Source organism: Zootermopsis nevadensis, unplaced genomic scaffold (assembly GCF_977971745.1).
Source record: "Zootermopsis nevadensis isolate Lab colony 2312 unplaced genomic scaffold, Znev_1.0 Znev_ptg000022l, whole genome shotgun sequence".
Classification (NCBI taxonomy): Eukaryota; Metazoa; Arthropoda; class Insecta; order Blattodea; family Termopsidae; genus Zootermopsis; species Zootermopsis nevadensis.
Window position 1 is genome coordinate 15,118,065 of NW_028259154.1, and position 24,399 is coordinate 15,142,463.

The 24,399-nt window shown below is 38.0% G+C and overlaps 1 protein-coding gene across 5 annotated transcripts in view; it reads right to left on the minus strand.

The window, feature by feature from the left end:
* The window catches only part of LOC110839727 (kin of IRRE-like protein 2), a 577,271-nt gene that overhangs the window by 434,418 nt on the left and 118,454 nt on the right, over nucleotides 1–24,399 (minus strand). For 4 of the 5 annotated variants that reach the window (XR_002546605.2, XM_022084195.2, XM_022084194.2 and 1 more), the window contains exon 1: nucleotides 11,649–11,882. The exons of the other annotated variant lie outside the window; for it this stretch is intronic. Coding sequence is in view for 3 of the 4 variants with exons in the window: in XM_022084195.2 (XP_021939887.1) it covers nucleotides 11,649–11,703 (55 nt within the window). In the remaining variant the exon portion in view is untranslated. Of the gene's footprint in view, nucleotides 1–11,648; nucleotides 11,883–24,399 lie in introns of those variants that run through there. 5 annotated transcript variants of the gene reach the window in all.

A 24,399-nucleotide genomic window follows, 5' to 3' on the forward strand; every position in this document is an offset into this window, starting at 1 on the left:
TTTTGCTCAAAATCAACAAATAAGTTCAAAAAAATTATCTGATGTAAATAATTACATATAATTTAATTAGTTTGTGCACTATTTCGAGAAATAAATCTTATTACAAGGCTGGGGTACAAGCACGAATTTGATGGAGCAGACTCGTGAATCGTCTCCTTCTGTCATATGAAGAAAATGTCATTTTCCAGCAGAAGAAGTGAAAAGAGAGAGACGAAAACTCCGCCCGCATGTAGCGTCGCTCATCCTGGGGCCACAATAAGACGCCAGCAAAAATAACAGGAGATATCTGACGTCTGCTAAAACAATACCGGAAATTCCCGGCATCTAGCCTCTTCAATTTCCTTTACGCTCACGGCATCCTGCATGATTAATAACTGCAAAGTCATGATGAAAATGCGCCGGTCCGTAAAATTAACTTCAATGTACTGATCATATCTTAACCAATGCTGATCTCCCGTAACGACGCTGATACATTCAATAACACATTATATATATACATACTACTGCAGTTTGTTAAGTATTACTGAAAAAGGAAATTACAAGCCAAAAATGACTACGCCCTCCCCATTGATCCACATCGTTGCTGTTTCGAAATTATATACATGTAATTGAAAATGTTTACAGGCTTGTATTAATGTATATAATATGAGCAATCTTCTGAAATCAATTCTGAATATGAAAGGCGTCATTAAGCATATTTAAATTTAGTTCTGAACAATTAAAATTCCCGATGAGTGAAGTCCGTACCAGTGCCACAATCGACGGATTTGGTGAGTATCATTATCAGGATGTCGTATGGAATGCGGATATCTTCTACGTCATGTCTTTTTGATTTTTAAAGTCATAACGGACACTTTATAAAATTACGTAGATTAAATTTGTGGCGCATATTCTGTCACAGAACTGGGAACCACATCGCCTACATTTACCTGAAATACCGACTCGCATTTGTGACCATGTTGATATATTATTACAGAGATTGTGACATTTTTTATCGCTATATATTTAAATGTGCACCTCTTTCCAGCAATACTCTCTTTTGGAGCATGGAATATGTATCCAAATCCTACTTGTATATATGGATCTATAAATAGGCCTATAGCCTGACGTTCCATACGTCAGTTAACAGTATTTAGTCTTACAACGGATCCTCTGACAACAACCTTACAAAATTATTGTTTGATTATCGTACTCGCTATAGTATGTAACTACAAGGACCTTTGAGACGTCGGTAAACTTCTACCAGAATACATGGTGCAACAACCCTGAAGACAGACATCGTCGTAAAAAATATTATTCAAAGTTTTAATGTCAAAATAGTAGATCTCTTCATGCAAATATCGGCACTCTGGCTGAACACAGTTTTGTCGATTTAAAAAGTGGCACAAGAGAAGCATATCACATGATGCTTGAACCTTATTGATATCACATTAGAGGTAGTGGGCAGCGAACCCCTTTGTGCGGAGTCCTGACACGCACAAGCAAGTGAAGTTGTAAATATTTGATAGAGGTGTGACCGTGGCAGTAGGTTTGATTAGGAAATGCTCCACAAAATATCAGGAAGACTGACATATATGACAGAGAAAACATTGACAACTTTCACAGAGACTTAAATATTCACGACTGTATTGATAATGGACCATTTCTTGCAGACTGCCTTCTACAGTTGCAAAACATCCTAACTTCAAAGTCTGACAGAGAAACGTGACAGTCTTTCTTATTTTTACGCGTGTGGTCAGAACTTCCTTTCTTTTTGTGCCCATTTTGTGTGTTCACCGAAAAATGGCACGTTCCAGAAATAAATCAAGCTGCTGGATTACAACGCGATTTGTTCTCCGTATATATTATTTGTGGAAGATTTTATTTCTTCCTATTTTCGTTTCTGGGCATGACAAAAGATAAACAAAAAGTCATGCAAGTTTAGGTTACTGAAATGTGTTATTATAGAACTGATTCTTACCTCAAATGCTTGATTTTAAATTAAAAACTGGAAAATAAAAATCTGATGCCAAATGTTCTATTATGTATTTACTTCCTTCCCACATTTATCACATTCCTTTCTAAATTCTCTATTTAGTGTCAATCTTTCTTCTTTGTCTTCCTTATCCATTTTCTATTCTTCAATTCATTAATTCCCTGTTCTAACATCCATCCTTTTTATTATCCTTGCTCTTCTTATCGTGCACTTTCTTTGTACGAGGTGTAAGTCCGACTTTTCTGGTAGTGGCACCAGTGCCAGGTTGTTTGATGGTAAATCTTTGAGTAAGATATAGATCTGCTTATACAAACAAACGTGTACGAAGTAAAACTGAATAACCCTACGTCAAACAGAAGCCTAAAAATAAAGTCTCAGACAAGAAAATCGGAAAAATGCAAAAGGTGTCATTCTAATTTAAAATAACTCCGACCATCGTCACTGATTAATATCATAGCCCATTCCAGCTACACGAATTAAAATTTCCTTCAGTTTTCTTGTTGGAAGCCCGTTGAATCCTCTACACTTCGGTCCATACAGACAGCTCTACAGTTCGAGTTCACACATTCTTCTCAAACATTCTATCCTATTAACTTCGCTACTTTTTTGACTAGATTCATAAGGAAAGAAAAGTGGTAGGCTTATGTAAATTCTTGTCCGTCAGTCTGTATTCCTTTCAACTATAAACCAGCTGATATACTTTCACAAAACTTGATGGAGGTACGGTAATACATATATTGCAGGTTTTCGCTGTTTTCCACAGCGTCCAAAACAAATTTTGGGATAAAATTTTACTTTAAATTAGGCCACGACAGCTTTCTTCCATAGAATTTCCAGTTCATTATTTATTAAATATCGTATCGTACGACTCTATGTAGTTTGAGCTACAGACATAAACTATTAATGAAAATACGCACGTAATTTAATCATTTACATAATTTATTAATAGCCGAGAGAAAAGTGGGTGCTTTTCATACGAAAGTGTTCATTTCAGTGGCTTGCGATGAACAGAAGCTTATTTTACGTAAAACTGGCTTTTCATGAAACAAGAGGTTTTGTGCAAGTTCTGTAAGCCATTTGTACACATTTCCAAATTTGTGCAGCTTCTGACACGGGTTTCTAAACCCACACCACCACGTTCCACAGATGTGCCTCCCCTCTCCACCGACCGTCTATTAGGGGTTGACTTTCAGGCTGGGTCATTTCGGTGCTAGGGGCAGAAGTTAAGGGAATTCAAATACACGTGTAACTCAGAAACGCAATTTAATTTATTTAAAAGCAAATCTGCCCCGCTCGCAGCATGGGACACTTTAATGTTTAATCCATCCTATTCTCCCATTAGCAGCACTTCGGTTTGTGGCCCGGCTAAAGTTTGCATGTGTTTCATTCGCTCTAATTTATAAACCTACTTCAACACTACCACTTTCACTTACACAATAGGTCTTCAAACCAATCCTTCTTCCCACTTTGTCATAGAATACTTTATATCGCAGCCTGACAGTCATTCAACAAAAGAATGAGAAAGGGGGGTGTCGAAAAATAAACAATATGACTCCTATTTTAAACTAATGTTTCATTCTTCAATAGGACATAAAAAGCATGCAAATTAGCTATGTAAATCCAAGCGTATTTTAAAAGGTTACACTTTATTGGACTATGTATGAAATTTGAGCATCCATGAAACAATTGGTTAACAAATTATTTACACCAGAAATACGAATATACTTGGAAAACTAATGTTTAAACTCAGATCGACTGAGTCACCCATGATATAGACACATTCTATACACATGATAATTCAACACTAATAATTCCTAGTTTCGTTGAAGAGTTTTGTTGTAACTACACGGTTCAAGTCGTCCTTAAGCAGCTGGCGAGTGTACACATGGGAAAAATGAGAAATGGATACAGGAATTTGGTTAGAAAATCTACAGAGAAGTGGCCATTTGGGACATAGATGGAGATGTGTGATAATATTAAAATAAATTTTAGAGTCATTATGAAGGCGCAAAATTTTTTTACAGTCAAATGGTGACCTGTGAACGCGATAATGTTCTTGAGGGTCGTATAAAACGAACTTGTTGATTAGCTAAGCAATTCTGAGGTTGTAAAATACAGACTCCGCACCATGGAATTTATATGGCAGCTAGTTCCTCGCCCAAGTGAAGACCGAGAGAAATGTTTTAACATTCGAATGTGCATTCTATCCATTTAGATTTGCATGATTACCATTCCTGGTATGATTATAATCTCAGTTATTTTCTTAACCTTTGTCGTAAAATCAGCGTTATCCTCTAAAACCAAAGAGTCATTCCCCACCCTCTGAAAATTTGTGTATGACAGACTCAATAAGCATGCCATATGATAACAATCAAAGCACTACATCTAGCAAAACCGATTATATCAACATCCAACCTAAAATCATAAACAATAATTACATCTTTATACTTAAGCCTTTAAAGCTCAGTGGTAATTACATATCTCATCTGCGTTTAACAATAATTCGAAACCACGACCGATGTCATTTAGGGACCATAGCCTCGCTGCCACTGTAACCCGTACCAAAAAACCCAGTCTAAAACGCGAAATTATGAAATACAGAGCTGAATAAATTAATATGGCCTGGGAGCGACCAATCGGTCATCCTTTGTTCGATCAATCAAATGTGCATTTCCTCATAGTACACATGTATAGGCCTGCTGAAACTTCGTATGCAAGGCATATAATATACCACTGAAAGGTAAACTGAATTACAAACTTCCAATCAGATCTGCACACATTGCTACAGCGTCTAACAAAGCCAGGGTAATTGCAACATTCAGCATTATATTTCATTTTCCGCTCACGCTCTCAACACAGCACTAACTTCTGATCTGGCAGCCAGAACCAGTCCATTCCAGTCCGTTTATAACGCTAAGGTACCACTAAAAACAACAAAAAAGATGTTTATTTTTTAAGGGCTTGAAATTTGGGTTCTCACCCTCAGATAAAAACAAATATTTATGGTGATCGAGAATGTAGTGCTGGTGAAAATATTTGGACTTAAAAGGAAGCAAGTAACAAGACAACAGAGAAAATGAAAAGTTTAGAAACTTTCAATATGGACGTTTTACTGAAAACAAAACGGTTGGAGTCTGAATGTGAATACGCATACCGTTATCTCAGCCTTTACAGAATACTGATGTGGCATAAACTGCTTCATTTTACCTATAGATTTAACCAATAAAATAACTAAGTGTGGTTTTCGTACTATGAATAAAAATATTTCAAGTTAAAAGTAAAAGCAGCAAAATGTGCTCTTAGATTACTATATACATTTATAGTTTTGCATTCCTTTACAGAATTAGTAGTCAATAAATATTCTCCTTAAACTTACAAAGCGAGATCACATATACTGTACAAGATATTTCTGTGTATTGAGAGCCGTTTCTAGTATAATATATTTTAATTCCTTTCATAATTCAGCAGAAATGCATAATTTAAATTACTGAGTATTCTTAAATCCAAAATTTTGTATTTTACTGTGATTATTATTTTATCACGTCCGAATTGAAATACCTTATCACATCTCAAATTACGGTACGTTACTGACACCATGGCTCCATAATTTTTGTTGTTGCCTTCTGCAACGACGTTCATTTTACGGACTTGAAGTCACGCCCCTCCCCCAGATCCTCTGGTGACAGCATTATTAAAACTCGACAAATTCCCACAGACATTGCGCTACTCAAGCTGTTTCACTTCTTCTACCAGTTCGACAAAATTGTCTCAAATGCCTCACCAGGAATTATTTTAATCCGGCACGTAATCTAAGTGAGAGAAACCCCAATAACGAAATGTTTATAAAACGTGCTGTCCTAGAACCAGGCTCAAAATTAATCTCGTTCAAACGTCGCCCCTGCTTCGTATTCCAGAAGCCTTAAGTTCGCTTCTTGGTCTGAAGGCCTGCTATCACGAAACATCCGTAATTTTCCTCAACTAGTCTAGGTTATATCCTTCTTATGGGACACCACTGCATAATTCCACGCCCCTTAAGATTCATTCAAAATTCACGCCTTCTCTCCCATGCAGTTAAGAAACACAATTATATAAAGTTAGAAAGGACAAGCTATATAATGGTAAAATATAAAAACAAAGTAATTTATTCTTAGTGGTATTAGTTATTTACTAACACCACGACTATTTTACCTACAAACGTTATTTATTATAAAGCGTCAATGATTCCAAATGGCAAGTAGGCGAGAATTTACCTTCTCCAAAATTTACCAGGTAAAACCTGTCACGACAACCGGTAAGCACACATATTAGAACAACGTTGGTGAAAATAACACAGCACAATCACGGGCTTCATATTTTGTACACTTCAACAAATATTTAATAAAACGACCAATTCGAGACGGACGGATGTTAGCCACATAAATTCGTTCAGATACTGCAACATACTTGTAGTAACACCTCAGACAAAGAAACTACATCGCAGAGGAAGAAAACAGTGACATTGAGAGCGTGGTAGCATATCGATTCAACTGGCTTAAGCCAGGGTTCAATGGCGTACTTTAGTATGGGGCCTACACCTTTTCATAAAGACACGGACTTTTTGATCAGCTAAGAATTCATGAAGTCAAGGAACACGACACCATTTAGACCTGGCAATTTGTTACGGCGGTCTGAAGAAAGCCACGAAATACATGAAAAAGAACATCCGAACTGTGTGTGGCACGAGTTTCGAACCCGATAACTCTAAAAACATACATGATGAGACACGTTACAAGAGTAAACGTAACAATGGGAAGATGAGTTCAAACTGACTCAAAATTTGAATGTTCATGTCACACAGATTATACTGTCCGTCACTACATATCAAGTTCCGAAGAGATGGATTTCAGACTTGGCAAACCGTCAGAGTGGGGCCAATTCGTTAATGGATCCAATCGATCAACTCACAGGAAGTACAAGGTGTCCGAAAGTGTGTTGCAACAGTTTACTTCCACAGCATTCCTAGCTCTACATCTGGTAGCATTGGCTCTTTAATCGAACATCTTTCGTCACTTGCCATTAAATTTGCTTCATTTAATGCCACTGATAAAATATGGTCCTTGAATTCAATTCAATTCAATTCAATTCTGCATCAACAGCCAAAAGTTCCATTAAAGATACAATACATAAGAACACAATAATAAATACAGAAAGATAACAACACGGAGATTATCAAAAACTATGTTTGTAGAGAACATTTATACTAAATAGATCATTATCTTTGTAATAATAGTTAAAATAAATTAAGTCACTTAGATTTAAACGATAATAAAATATGCAAAACGCACAATGTACTAGATCAGATAATTTATAAAATCAGATTAATAACGCACAGTTGGTCATTGTTGAGTTGTGGATGAGAGAATGGAAAATTTTTAATTATACTACTAACGGTGCACCGTCTCCAATCTGAAACCACACAAAATTATAATTACAAGACGTAAGTCTTGTAATGCATTGGCGTGGAACTGGAACCGTCACATTACGAGCAGAATACTAATTGAAAGTGTTTTAAGAACAAATTTTTATGAATTATTCGATATTAAAAGTGAAAGTAAGAGAAGGATGGGTGTAAATCCACAATGAGGATTTCATGATCTGAATTCTTAATGAAATACTAATTAGTGTTATTAAATCAAGGATGATACGACAAGGGGGGTGTGGCAAAGCAGACAGAAATATGGGGGGGAAACGTCACTCGGTAGACTAGACATAGATGGTAAGATCAAGACTAAACTTACTGAAATACGATGTATGTGAACTAGATTAATGTTGCTCGGTGAAGGGGCCAATGGCGGATTAAAGGAGGAGGATAGTTTATTTTGCAGATAAGTAAATATTTCCTTTCCAAGGGCGCTGCTTCACAGCGTTAGTTAATACATTCTGAAAACTCGTTCAGGGGTAATGAGAAAATATTCAGGAATTTCATTTAGAATGGTCGGTCTAGTAAAATAGCTCTCATCATTACTACAGAAGGCTTGATATGACACTTCTCGTGTATGTGGTTTATGTCGGAGGCAAGTTTTTGTTCGTTAGTGTTGTTCCAGGATACTTAAAACTGTGACATATTTGGGGACTGAATTCATACTTTGCCAGAAATATAATTACGCAATCGTGTAAAGTGTTTGTGGCTTTAAACTGCGTTTCTCTATTTCACGACAGTAGATGGAGCCACGATTCTGGGGAAATGCTCATACAATATTGACACAGATCTTTCTCCTCTGCCATCGTAATTGCATTTTGATAGTCTGTTGGTCCAACGCATCCATTATGTACTTCAGTGCGTCGAATATTGTGGAACAGTAACTAAATCGTGTTTCAAGTACGATTCTAGAGATAACACTGGCTTATTCGCCGTATTTTCTTCAATATGACGCCAAGCAATCCAAAAACACAACCAGCATCAACGTTCGGGAAATGTCAGTCTGTAAAGGGACTTCGGATACCAGCGGTTGATTCCCGCGAGTGTCAAACATTACTGCCGATGTAGGTCAATCAGATTCGTTTTAAATGAATTCCTGATAGTAAAGTCGGCCAGAACGTAAAGCTCCCTCTTTTCTCGTGCACGGAGTTTCATCTGCACGCTGCTTAGGTAACACGGACGTCTTCACCTTTGGAACTCTGGCTGGGACTGTGGTGATCGAAGCACACCCGCGGAAATGAAGAGCTGGCTACAGAAGTGAGTGGAGAACCGCACTGAATATCTGGGTACAGATGGGAAGACAACATGAAACTTCATTTTCGAGAGAGCAGTCAGGATGTGTACAGTATTCATCAGATTCTGGATTTTGTCCAGCCATAAACCACGTATGGATCAAATTATGAGTTTTAAACTCCGGCGTCTCTTTCCCTGAAAACAGCCCCTGTTATTCGCTGGACAGGAGACAAGTGGGACTCAGAACTGGTCTAGAAGTGCAGGTGAAAATGAACCCTTTGCCCCTGACAAATTTGAGGTTCTCACGGCGGTGAGTACGAAAATGACTGTCTTATGAGATGTAGCGCGGGGTAGTCTAGGTGACATTTACCATCGTCTCAGAGGTCCTTGCAGCTTCCACCTACAAGGCGATGGCTTATCTCAAAGACCTGTGAAACGTCAGTACACGGCGCTACAACCCAGAAGACAGATTGTCCTCATATTTTAAACCTCTTTGTATATTTTCACGCAAAAGCAAAGTCAGTGAGGAATTTGAAACATTGTAAAACGAGGAATTTCGTGATTAATGCAGTGGTCGCCCATTACTGTTAGAATAGTTATGATGACTGTGGTGTGGGATGGAGGACACAAGAAATTCATACATAATTTTAATGGGTAAACTTCGTTGAATACGATCACTTCGAAGAATGAAAAGAAGATAGTAGGATAATAATAAAAAGATTTAGACTTTATAGAAACAGTTTACGAGACTCGAAACTGGATGTAACTGGCTCAGAATCGTGTCCAATTGGATTTTTTGGTACTAGTGGGGTTGAAGCTGCTGGTTCTACTAAAATAAATGTAATTAGTTTTTCGTCATTTACCCGTCTCTATACTATCGTTCCCTTGAAACACGCACAGTATTAATTAATTCTGCTAATATGAAGAGATGAGTCACTTCTCGTACATACAAACATTTCCCGCGGTAACTTCCAGAAATAAGTGGGTGGAATCAATTAAACGGAAAAAGTCACTGATTTCCTATTCTGCATATTTTCACGTGCACCCTCTTCTCCGGAAATAGGTACGTATATAAAAATCGATCAAGGGGCTTCCCCGCAGATATTCGCTCAGCTGGTCAAGAATTTTTTTGTTATTTATAAAACCTGAACAGTCGTTACCGCGTTCATAATACTACGTCTTTTAGCTTGTAGACAAAAAAATCGGTAGGTTTTCTAACCGAAGCAAATAAACGGGAGCGTATATGGCACAAAAATGTCATGACTGATTTATACACGCTTGCCTCTAAACTACAATGTTCAGTATAATGAAGCTCTGTTATGAATACACAAGGTGAGGTAACAGAACAACGAAAGTGGGTTCCGGTTTCGAACTAGAGCCCTGTGCACAGAGGAGTGTCATGTTGTAGGTCTCCCGCATGCGTTTACAACTGACACAGGAGCGGGGACACAGTAATGGAGTTACGGATCTCTTACATGAGAGCAGAACATTCCATACAAGCACCGTACTCTATTATCCATGTACAAGCTGTGATCCAGAAGCCAAAAGAAACTGAATAAAATCACCCAAGAATTTAATTTATCGAATATGTCTGTGTAGTGACAAATGTTATGACTGAAACTGTGTATATACAACTGCAGCCACTAAGGAGTCCATACATTGTACCGACAAGCTTCGTTTAAACATTTCAGTTTCGATCTTGGTGGGAAGACGACTAACCTGAGTTTATGTGACGTAGACGTAACTCAGTTTCCCCAGAAAAATACCAGAATAGCCCATAAGAATAAAAGGAACATTTTTCAACCAACAAGTTTATAAGCATCAATTTTTATGCAAAAATAATCGGGAATATTAGTAAGGATTTAGAAAGAGGCAGTCGTGGCATTTTCCCATGGTAATACGCCAAATCGAGTTCAAGACCTTGAGAAAACGCGTGACTCACTTCGGCCATCACATCCGACATCCCGGCTAGGAAGCAGTCGGGGACCTCTCGAATACACGCCCAGATTGTTACCGCTACATGAACCTGATCGCACATGCACATAGCCTATGCACCTCTTGCTGCGTGCTTTGTAGTGAAGGATCATTCCGTCCTAAGCAGTTGTGCAGCCAAGGAACTGTCTTCATCATTTTCTATGTAAAATAATGGCACACAATGATAATTATGTTAACAGCTTTCGTGGAAATAAAATTGCTGATACAAATATAGAAAAACCATGGGCTTCGAAAACGCAGCCCCCAAATCGGCAGAAGAAAATTATAGCCCATACCTAATAACGAGGCCGGAGCTCGGAGTACCTTCGTCAGTACAGTAACTAGGCTATAGACTACACTACTGGGGTTTAGTTCCCGGTAGGGACAATTATTTTTCTCGTCTCCATAGCATCCAGCTTCCTAGAGGAACAGGAAGGGGTCTTTGACTTCTCCGGGGGTTAAGCGGCGAGCGAATGAATCTGACCACTCATCTCCATCTAGTATCGTGTTTACGAATGTGTGGGGCTACACCTCCACCTTTCCACACATCTTCATGGCGTTGTGCTTAATCACAGTGGATAAGTAACTTCAGCTTTACCATGATTATAAAGAAGTTAAATGACCTCAAGTCATTCCACGTGGTATTTGCAGTGAGGTAAGTTTTTCTCAGAGCCAGAGAGAGACTATTTCAATTCATATTTAAATTGAACAAAGTTGGGGAAAACCACTAATCCTTACAGGCCTGTTATCGGTGAGTAACTTGCTGAAAGTTTCATCAATCATCATAAAAGTTTGATAAAAGATGATGTAATAATGTTATCATTCACTCTAATGCCAATGAACATAATCATAATTGGTTTTACGTTTTGTAGCGAAATGAAATTACATTGATCAGAACACAGTATGCATCTGCAACTGGCAACATTTACAACTTGACAAAAACTATACACTGCAATATCACGTGTATAGATGAATTGTAAAGCATAGAAAGAACTACAGTCATTTTACCTTTCGTAGCGGAGATAAACAGAAGCAACGTTGCACAGTTAAATAAATGCCCCATAGTTAAGTGTGAACACTAAGAAAGTCACCACTGTCACTAACAGCTCACTCGACTCACTCCCTCCTATGTGGGGGGAGTGACAACGGTGTGGCTCGGAGCACTTTTCCCACGCACTGTTAAAGCTGTTTAGAGCTGTAACCGGCCCGCACTCCTACAGCGACAGAACTGACGCGCGCTCCACGAGCTACAAGCGGACACAGCGCTCCTTGCGCCTGTGGGAGGAACCACTGAACGCAGCACCTGCCGACCCGATGGGGCTGTCAAATTAACCCTCTCAACGGCGTCCCAGTTACTTGTAACTTTCATTCGTTTTTATTTCTCTTCATTTTGCGTTTCTTTTACTTTGTATGGAAGAAAGGAGAAATGCAAACAGAATCTGTCAAAACAACTTGAAAGGAATAGATCATTTTGGAGACACGAACATATGAGAGCATAATATTAAAATGGATTTTAAATAAATAGGGTATGACAATGTAAATTGTAATCACCAGACTCAGAATATGCGGAAGTTACTGAAGAAGGACTTTGCCCCATAAAATTAAATTTCCCTTTCATTCGTATTTACCCTTCTTCCTTGTTTTTTTTTTATTTCTTGCCGTTATTTCTTTCTGCCTACTTTTGTTTATTATTTGGATCTCTTATGATTTTCCTTTGCACGTTTTTCTTTTTTTTAAAATTTCATTGCACAACGTACCTAAAAACCCACAATCTATTATATCATTACCACTGCCATTTTTAATATTATGTTTGTTACTACACATTCAGTTACTTTGCAATGCTGTGTAAAGAGCATTAACAGTATGAATTATTTATCGTCAAATGGAGTATAGAAGCTTGACTGTAAATTACAACGAGGGGGGGGGGAAGAGGTAGTGATTTTTTATGGCGTTATCTGTACAATTTCTTGAAGGTACTGAGGAAAAGACTATACTATATACACTATATTGCGCATGTTTTGTTAATCAGGGTTGTAAAACGTTTTGGTAACTCTGATTTTTCAGAGGACGGTAAAACCATGCGATTGCCATCAGCGATGTCACATAACCACAGTTGTTTTTCGCTACGAGTACAACAATCCTTTAAGTACGATAAATTGTCGCATCTGACCAGTGAGCCGTGGTTTGGCCAACCCTGTCAGTAGAACGCACGTGCAGCTGAAACCGCCGCCTGCAATTCTGGTGGCTGTCTAGGAGGATGTCTTTGTTAAAAAATAATAAATTACGTCATGGACAGACCTCCTGGAACAACATCGTAGTTTAATATAAAGTTATAAATTTATTACATTATTCCTCAGACACATACACACGTCATGATAAACATTGGTCCTAGTAGGATTATAATTATTATAGAAATCATTTACCTGCATATTTTACGTAGCTTACTCGGCTCCTTTGAACATTTTTTGTAAATTACATAAGTTCTACTATAAATAAGATTATCTGGTACATTCAAAGAATATGGCTAATCTTAATAATCCTTTGCACTGTTTTACAATGTCATAAATTTTAAAGAATTAAATCGACGTGTCTTATTTTCCTCAGGTCGACTATATGGACGTTGTTGTACAATCAAGGTCTTACCTGCATTTCTCTGTCACATCTGTTACTCAAATTAATAAATTCAAGATGCTGTATAATATAGAGTATCATGTAAGTCGAAACGGGATTAGGATTCTATATTTTCTAAGCCATTTTAGGCACCGAAGTACGAACACTGAACGTTTAGTCAAAACGTTTGTCAGTAAATTCTCGCATGCATTACTCTGGAACGACAAAGTCGTGGCCCCACCTGGTTTCAGCTGATACACACCTCAACTGATATCGAGTTACTGATACCCATATGTAGCAGTTAAGGTCAAACGTTACCCGTTTGTGTTATATCTGAAAATTCTCACAAAATTATCCACGATATATGTGATAATTAATATATGACATGGCCTATATCTCAGTGGAAACATCTATCTTAATAGGACGCCTTTCCGTCTTTTTGAGAAGGTGGTGAGAGGCAGGACAGTACAACCCCATTATAGACACGTTAATCGTAATGCAGTCAATCAGAGGATTCGTGGATGACATCTGTCTTGCCGCGAAAGAAGTGCAAATCTACTGACAACTTCTTCAGTTAACCTTCAACTTAATATTTTATTTTCTTCAACACATAAAATGGTTATTAAGATATAACCTCTTAAAACCCCGAGTATCTTCATGGATGTACTGCATATACATACGGGCTTTATAACCCACCATAAGCCTTGGACTTCTGGCAATTTTCTGCCAGACTTTGAAATCTTTCTTCAAATTTGGTAGGACGCCTTGGAGAATGGGGGGGCGGGTCAGCTGACCACAAGGCATCCATCCACACAGCAAATCACTACACGCACAAAAGAATGGGCCATACACCCGTGCCTCTAGCGGGATTCAAACTCAAAAGTTCACTGTTACGGGAGTCAAGACTCACGCCTTATACCGTACAGAAAATTTATATCAAATATGATGAGAGTGATTTTAACTTTAAATATTGAATTTTAATAATCTTAGATGCTATTAATCTACTTTAATACTGGCGTTCTTATAAAACCGGGTGTCCGCAGTGGCCGCGCGGTCTGAGGCGTGGGCCATGTTCGAATCCCACTCAAGCCATGGATGTCTGTCCGCGTTCTTCTGTGTTGTGCTGTCCTGTATACAGGTAGAGGTCTTGCCACGGGCCGATCCCTCGTCCAAGGAGTCCTACCGAATATCTATAGATCAAGCCAACGAAAAGTTGGGACCCGCAGTGCTCAGGCACTTGAAGAACGGGTCGTTCCCAGTATCCAGCATCTTATTAAACCTCATCGCCCCCTACTATTTCTGCAACTGTAATTTCTTAACCTAGTCTCCTACAACTTTATCTGCATTCATCCATCCTCATGGAGGTTTTAATTGAAATAGTCAGAAATTAGGCTGAAGATTTCCGTTTTCTGGGTTGTTGTGCTGTGTAGTCTGGTCGATGTTAACCAACGTTTCAGAGGTCATACTGCCTCCGTCATCAGGGCGATGACGGAGGCAGTATGATCTCTGAAACGTTGGTAAACATCGACCAGACTACACAGCGCAACAACCCAGAAGACGGAAATCTTCATACTCACCGCTGTGAGAACCTCAAGTCTTACAGAAATTAGGCTGGTTACTTAGTCAATAAGTAAGTCAGCTAGATATTTTCGACGTGCTTCGTTATTTTCTAATCTTTTCTATCTGACAGCTAGTCAGTTACAACTGCAGAAAATGGATGAAGGCTCGATACAGTTGTGAGTTGTGATGTGGAAACTCTGTAATCGATTTTTTAAACCTGTATCTTCCTTCCTCCATATGCCGTTTCTGTTTGGATACAAGCACACAAAATCCAGCGAATTCTATGACGTGGTCCTGGGACGCGAGGGTACGAGGTCATGTGTATCTACGAACCATACAGATTTATGGGCTGTGCGCTGAGACTAGACGAGGGGGGGGGGGTTTCCATGTAAAGAAGGAACTGTTTCCGAGAGGAACCATCGAACTTTCCTCCGGCACTATTAAAAATAGTTGACCCATATAACTCCTGCTAATAACATTTGTGTCGATTTACAATGAGAAATCTACATTTCTCGCGACGTTAATCTATTTCTGATCCGTTGTTAACTGAACTTCACGTTATAGCGTGGGCGAGGTACTATTTATAGGCACGTTCATGCCTGTCGGTCTGATTGGGCGCTTTTCCTAGAATGTAGGCAACTAGCATGACCAAGGGAGCTGTTCCGCCACAATGTGGTTCTATTGTTGTTGTTGTTGTTCCTAGTGTTACTGCTAAACCTACCGTCATTTCTATTATCATTGTTGTTATAGTTATTGTTCTCAAAATTTTGATGCGACACAAATATTTGCATAGGCCCTACATGGATAATGAATGTTAGTGCATATGTTCTTAAGACAAAATTAAGATGCACCTTTCAAACATTTTATATTATAATGACCTGAATTTAAGCCAAATGTCTTGTGCTTCTGTTTGTTATGGACTAATCCAGACGCCTGTCATTTTATCCGTATTAGAATTTTGAAGAACACCCTTACTACAAATTAAAAAGTGGAATTATTACATATTACAAAGACATATGTTTAATTTAATAACATTTAAAACTTTGACTCTTCAAAAATCATTCTCTTGTTAAGATGATAAAATCATGTAGCACGCTCAATGGTGTTCAGTAATGTGTGCAAGATTTTAGTCGCAATACTTGAATGGAAGACATCACTTGGATACCAAGGCGTAGACGGAAGAATAATATTAAAACGCATCTTAAATAATTAAGATATAGATGAGTGGACTGGATTCAAGTGCACCGGATAGGGACCAAAACTGGAATCTTGTGAAGATATTAAAAAAAATTCAGGTACCATAAAAGCCTGAAAATTTATTGACCAACTGAGCGATTACTAGCTTCTCAATCTAGACTCTACTTCACGGACTGCATAAGACACTTCACGATCGGTTGATCCTTATTGAGCGTATACAGATATCTCTCGTTTTTAAAGAATTCGAAGGCTGATCATTGCGTGTCCGCTGATAAATATCTCGAGTCGGTCAAACCCGGTCCACAGCTTCATAACCTGCTTATTTAATATTCTTTTTATATTATCCTTCAAACTACTACGTTGATTTTCTAATTGGAACCTCCTTCCTAGGTCTACAGACACCCCTATTTCATATCGCTAAACAAGGAGGCTAGGCGAACACACCAGATTCTAAATAGTCGTTGAACAACGATTTCGCAGTGATATTAACATGACAGTTTTCTTAAAATTTACTATGTTCACAGAAGTAATATTTGCATTTGGCCGTAAATAAGGTTTGGCTGCTTCAAATATTCATTTACTTAAAATAAAAAACACGGAGAAGTAAAGTTTTACAACACACAGGTCAGGACATTGGAATTCGTTGTCAAGAAACCTAGCTCCTTTGAGTGCATATTATTATTTTAGTACGTCTTAAAAGAATATTACAGTTTCTTCAGAGACGAAACTTCTTGTGGAGGACAGTAAGATTAACGTGTGACGAAGGCGTGCACTATCTGTCAGTTCACAATATTCTCCTCTTCCAATATTGAGAGGCTCATCCCGATATATTATCAGCTGAAGTGTCACATTCATCTCCTTTCGGTTTTACGACAATCGCATGGCACCGAGAGATGAGGATATGTTGCGTCTAAACGTGTTGCAACAACACTGACCTCTCTCGGGAGCGAACTCTGTTGAGATATTTTAGAGTGAGAAATTATTTTAAATGTGGCTGTCAATATAATTAATCAGTAAAAGTAAAGTAAAAGTAAAGTTTGTCCCACTATACGCCATGTAGGCGTTTGGGGTGAGCGGAGGTATAGCTCCTCTCTTTCTTGACCTCGGCACTAGATGGGGGTGAGTGGTCAGCATCACGCCCCGGCCGGCTTTACCCCCGGGAAAGGACCCCGGTACCCATTGTAGAGGAGGCTGGGTGGGCCCCGGAGCCGGTCTGGACGCAGAGGCTAGAGGAAAAATCCTCTGCCCCCGTCGGGGATCGAACCCCGGCCGTCCAGCCCGTAGCTAGTCACTACTGACTGAGCTATCCCGGCTCATAATTAGTCAGTGGAAGAGAAAATTACCATAAAACAGATACATGGAAGTTGATTACCCTATTATAAAAGAAGCTCACTTATATGTCTTATGTGACCCTCTGGTCTGTGACACCATGTGATCCTGTTGATGATTTTTAACATTCCTTCGCGTCATAATCCAAAAGACGCCGTTCTCCGTCGTGAAAACCTCAGATCTCAGATAAACATAAATAAAGGGAAATTCGTTAACTCATTCAAGGAAAGCTGTTACAACTTTCATCAAATCGGGTAAATGTCTGCAAAGTGTATCTCTGATTTCGTTCGGATATCAGAACGTAAGCCACAGTGACATTAGTCTAAATGTCATTAACCGACTGATATTAATGTCAGGGATGAAACAATCGAGTTTTTGATGCCCCGCGTGCTTTAAAGTGTGCGAAATACAGTTCTTTCCATTGTCATGTAACACAGATGTTGAAGAAATAAGAAGAGTTCTGCAACACTACAGAATTTTATGGTATTAGTGTCATCTAATAGGTCTATTATAGGTAAATATGTTCCTCTCCCCTTAAATATAGGACCTTCGTTTTCTATGTTACTGTTTTACGTAGCTCATAAGTATGTCGATCAAAAATAAAGCAACTCATCACTACCCTCACTTAGCGTTTGGAATACCCCGTCGCTACTATAAGGAAATGAGAGGACATAAAATGATCGAGTAAACTGAAGCATATGTAAACTTCTACAGCACATTTTTTACTCCGTCAGCGAATGCGAGTTGACACTGACGATGCAACATAACGACAGGAGTCCCAACATGATTCGTTCATCGTCCATGTAAAAAAAATACTGAACTGTGTCTTAGTCGCTCTTATTTTTGTTACATATTACCTCGGATTTTATACTAGAAATTCTATGTACCTATTACGATGGCATAAAGTACAAGCTGAGTTGTCAGAGCTTAAAGAGTATAAAAATATATTTCTAAGGTCTCGACGTTGGTTAAAGCCCGGCATATTCTATACAAGGTAGTAGGCATAAAATAATGATTTAAGGGGAGATGGGGGTAAAGCAATTGTGTTTCCTGATGGGTAGCACTAAAACATGTCACGGATCCATCTCTTTATCCGACATTTCTTTCACAGGATGATACAGTGGGCTGATGAGTTTCCTGACCGGGAAAAGCAATCGACGAAGACATAAAATTTAATAATGCAGAAGATCAATCTTAGTCTGTATATATTACTATGATCTCATTAAATAAATGACTTCTCTTTGTCTATTTATTGTTCTACCCGCAGCTTTAAAATGTATGCTAATTTTGAAATTGTTTACATTTATATACAGGACAGCACGTGTAGGCCGATAAACCTCCACAGTAACATGAATAACTATTACTGGACGACAGGGGTTCGATTCCTAACTCGACTTTTATTCTTTCTACCACGGCCATGCCACACTGGGGAACATATCTTCTATCAAGAAACTCTTTCTCTAGGTTAAAGAGGCTGGACTTTGAAGCTAACAGTGATATCTGCGTAGAAACAAAGTTAAGAACAGATTAAGATGCGCTAAGCTTTACCTCAATTTTTACTGTATCTGTAGATCTATTGAAAGTGGCTTTAAAGAAATTTCTTCACATCTATTTACCCCCAAAAAGAGATCATCCAATGTCCGTCACACTTGAATGGACGAGTGCGTCGTTCGTACGATTCGCAAATTGAAATTACATTAGGACTATGGTAGCAAGAAACGCAAACGAAGCTCTGGTGCCGCCTATGGTGGGGATCTGACGGAGTCTAGGTTTGGCGAAAGTCTGTTGGTGCGTTTGGCATGAACTGGCTTCAGTCGCCGCCAAGATGATTCCACATTCAATTCACCTCATAAATAAATGTCGTTAGTTCTGTGCTTTCAATGCGACTTTCAAAGATAACGCAGCAATAAAGTAATTTACTGTTCAACACAGAGAATTTCATTTTCGCCAGTTCTGACGAGTCATACGCCGACAGCGCAATAAATGAAAATAGAGGCCTCTCAAGTACATAAGAGCGTTTTTGAAAACCTGTATTCTTTTATCCTTTATGTTATTGTTTCGTTTTAAAATGTAGTTGGATGTTACAAGTCCATTACCATGATCATAGGAGCTCGCTAATAATCCTTAGCCTGAGCAGAACTTCGGATTGCTAACCACTCAACGTAAAATTGTTGATAAACTTACTCCCTTAGCAATACTCAGAAATCCTGTCTAGAGTTCTTTAGTACCACTAGAATTAATGTTTCATAAAATTCGACAGGTTCAGTAAATCATTATAAGACAGAACCTATTGTACAGAAATTGCAGTATACACTCTGGTATTGAATCGTAACGACCAATTATTAAAAATTAAATTATGTAAGTTAATTATTATTACCATACCACATTAAATAAAATCACCTTATATATTGTGCTTCGTTAACCAATTTACGAACATTTGCTTTAAGCTTATTCTTCTGCGTGTACTCTTCACTAAGTGTTTACAAAACACAAGACCTTAATTTACCGCATCCCGTCTCATCCCTTCTAATAGGGATGGTGGCGAGACACTTGTTCCATTATAATGAGCTCGTATAACGATTCTGAGGCTGTAATCTTCTTTTAAAAGGTTTCCACAATAACGACAAACTACTGTTAATTAGAGTGTTTATTTATGCCCAGACAGAATAAAGGTGTTTTGCTAATTGAGGGTTACGTAAAGCAACCAGAATCACAAAATAACTTACAAAAATGGCAGGAACAACAGAGTATTTGGTGTTGGGTCTTCTGGAAATAATAATAAGAAATTAATAACAATATTTTTAAAAAAATAGGTGCTATTATTAGTCCTATTATCATCATCTTCAAGGTAGCTTGTAGAATTGGTAAAAATCACCATTATTTCGGACGAAGTTACTTCCTGCATATAAATGAATAAAGTGGAAGAAAATTCGTATGAAAAGGTATTTTCTATGAATGTAAGTCACTAATTATGACATCCAAAAATTTATATCATATATTCACCCAATAAATTGGATCATAAATATTTCTGCTGCCACGTGCTAAAATAACTTACGTGATCACCCATCGAAGCACTAGCCGCGAATCAGGGTGCTGCTAATAAACGGGAAAGGCATCTTACACCGAGATATTATGGGAAGAATATTTGGAGAGACTGCGTGGATCTATGAATGACGGAGGAACAGTAGCTTCTTAATTTGGTACTCGTTATCAAATACAATTAGGCGGTTAAAACTGTGACTAACAGGAGACTGAAACGATATCAAATATTTTAGACAGAAAACCAGAAGCTACGAGAGATTTCAGCTTACCGACGTTTCAGAGGCATTAAGCACTTCTGAAATGTTGTTAAACGTCTATCATACTATACGACGTAAGAACTCAGAAGACAATCATAGTCAGAAGATAAAAAGTTGTTCGGAAGGTCTAAAGTGGGAGAATAATATTATATAACAGATGTTTAAACATATAGTGTATGGGCGTAGAATGGGTTCATCTAAATCACGATAAGGATCCACTGGTGGACATTTCTGAAAATAGTAATAAAGTTTCTGATTTTGCAAAGAGTGAATTACTAGTATTTTCGACCCACTGAACGCCTACTGCTTCTCAAGAACAATTCTGCTAAATGCAGTAAGTTAATGACCAAGTGCTTTGTCAGAAAATGTATGGTTGTTGCATAGGATGCGTTGTATAGGGTGCAGTGGACACGTGTTGGAAGGTTTTATGGAGGTCCTGGTGCTCGTGTAGACGTCATTGTTGATGGTACTTGACTTATGATGGCCAAGCTTTGTAAGCCTGAACCGCCTTCGATCTGTCAAATATTAACACTAGGGTTCAATTCGAGTTACGGATATTACGATTTGTGTGTTGTCTTTGTTTGCAGAAATAAACCTGTCAGACTGAATGAAGCATAAATATCTGGTCTTCCAAATGTATTTTAACCAGAGAGTTTTAAACAGACTTGTGTGCACCTCTTGTGTTCCAAACGCGTGCCAATGTCTGACGTAGAATGCATTTAATCAGAAATAACATCAAAGAACCGACAGAATACTATAGTACAATAATCAATATTCAAAGATACCACCAACAGTCTCTTCGATAATAGGCTGTTATTTATCTCATCAAAAATTACCAGCTACTTAAAGTTCGTCTTCTGGGCGGTAACGTCTTGAGGACATATAGGCCTGCCTACAAATTCAAGTGGAGTTACAACCTGGAAGACCAACACCGATATCTTCGCCGTTGTAAATACCACAAATTCTTATTTTTAACAAACATAAATGTTCACAACCATTTTCACAAATGTACGCAATTATACCGTATTAAATGTGAGTTAAAAATAATCTGTTCGTGTCTGACGCTTTTGCAGTAACTTATATTTACACATACACACACACACACCGATTAGAGTCTGTCGGTCTGACCGCCAACCCCTAAACTAGAAGACCAATCCTTAGAGGTTGTCCATCACTACTTATTCACTGTCTTTGTAGCCACCCTCCACATCTGGAGGTCGCTTCTCATAATCTCAGTCTGGGGTGAAGTAGGCCGTGTAGAGAAAAAATACAAAAAAATATACAGGAAATAAAAATAATTACATTAATGCCATTACTGATTCTAAATGACTTTAGTAACCGTTAAAGCATTCCGATACAGCAAATAAGTTACAAGGACGAGATTTTGATCGAATCAGAAATACGTTTAGAAATAAAGCCTCTTCATAAGTGTACATGATCATTATTTTAGGGATTATGAATTGTTACTGTAGCTGACATTGTTCTAAATATTATCCCTGTTGTGTATAAAAGGCTTGCTATTCAAATGGTCATGTCAGACTTCCCACAGAGTAAACTATAAGAGAAATTCCAATACATTAGCAGTTTCAATAACCACCTATCCTCTGTCAATTGAGCTGCAAAGTAGGAAGCCCTCCAGTAACTATAGTGCATTATTTTATAACTGGTAGGTATTTGCTGCTCTATATGTTAATGATAATGTAAATTTAATCAGCGGAAAATGTAATATTCGTGTTTCAAACGTAAGTTGGTTTAGAGTGTCATTAAAGACGAACAAGTGGTGCTTACAGTAAACACTGAAAATTCAGTACTACAGTCGCATTGAGTTGTTCTCGTAGTCTGTGGTTTCTTTCGAAAACTGATAGCATCATAACCCGATATTTGGCACACTAATTCCAGAATTTCGAAACATTCTAATGACTGTCGAGTTCAGAGCTTATTCACAGTGATAAACACATTGCATAAATGTTAACAAGTATTATACAATATCACTAACTAATTGAACAAGTACGTGAATTTAATACTTATAAAATGTACTGCGCTCAGACAGAGAAAGAACTTTCGTATAGAAAAGGCAGAAGCTAACCATTGTTTCAAGGGGAGATTATACAGCGTACGTAAGGATATATGGTATCTGCGCGAGATTCGAATCGGATACAACCTAAAGACATGTCCAAAGAAAACTATTGTCGCACCTACTTACTGGATTGTAGATATCTAGGCTGGAACATGAAAATAAAGCGACAAAAGCAATAATAATTAATTAAGCCCTCCTTATCAGGTACTAAATAAATATAAATCTGTTCGCAAGTGAACAACTGTAGTTCCTTCAACATTAATTTTAACGCATTCGTCAAATTTTGCATTGTGTCGTGTACATGTCTTGTAATGTGTTTCAGAAAATTCTACTTGTCTCTATTTAATCTGATGTATTTATTTTATTATTTATATTTGTTAAATGTAATGATGAAGTATCACACATTTACCCCTCATGAAACCTATTACACTTTTATATTTCCCTGAGTTGTCTGTTGTGATTTATCTGCATTTTATTCCCTTATAACGTGTTTAAAGTTAACATACACTCCAAGGCGAAACTCCTTCGAATGAGCAGCCACTGTAAGGAAGGAAGAAATAAAGAGACAAGTTAATGAAAATAAGGAAAGGGAGAGAAAGACATAATTTTCACCAAGTATTAGAAAGATGAAATCAAAGAGGATGAGGAAGATGATAAATATATCTAAATTTTACTCGGAAAAGATAAAAGGAAGAGGGTATTTGGAAAACGTAAGCGTAGATAGAAGGTTAATATTAAAACATGTTTCAAAGAATTAGGTGTGAATATGTGAGCTGAATTTGCTTCTTATTGGAACCGGTTTACACGGCAATAAATTTCTGGTTTCCTTAAAAACTGGGAATGTATTGACTAGGTGAGCGACTGTCAGTTTCTCAATATGGACCCTGACATATGTAGTTTAAAAAATAGGAAGCGAGCATGCGTGGAAGACAGAATGTAAAAAAGATAACTCGTATAAAACATCTACATTTTTAATGACAGAGCTCAACTTTGTAGCATGACCCATGACCTATAAAAGGAGTTCCATTATAATAATTTTGCAATAAATATGTATATATGAACATACTATAAACATTTTTATTCATTTGGGGAACGTTGTTAAAAACAGCTTAGGGAATTATAAGCACGTTTAATCCACTGTTGCAAGAAGTTTTATCCTCGCTTGCCTTCGTCTGCAGCGTTTTCACTAACATATTTTTTTATTTCTCTCCGTGAACATGCCGTTACCCCATCATTGGAGTACCGTACATAGAGTGCAGTGCAGTACAATGTAATCTCGAAAGTATTCGTGGTTGCGTCGGATTTTCATGATAGACCAATCCGTATGAAGTAATCAGATATTCTAGCGCGTTCCAATACAGCACTGCCAATGTCGAGTAACCGAGTTACAGGACGGCAGAATAGATTCTGGGGAAATTTTAAAATAACTTCAGAAAGACTGTGTCTCGTGTGGACCCTCGGGACGGGACGATTTCCATATCCTTAACTTCATTTTCCGTTACGTTCAGGACAGTTGTTTGCAATTAGTGGACCGTGATCCGGAACTGGTCCGATCGGAACTTGCTCCTTCCTTACCACTCTTATTTCATATTCGTCAGTGTAGCAAGTAGTTTTACAGATAACTCATGGGGTAATTGCCAGATTCTAATGAAACAAACTCACACGAACAGTAAATAGTCCCTGAAAA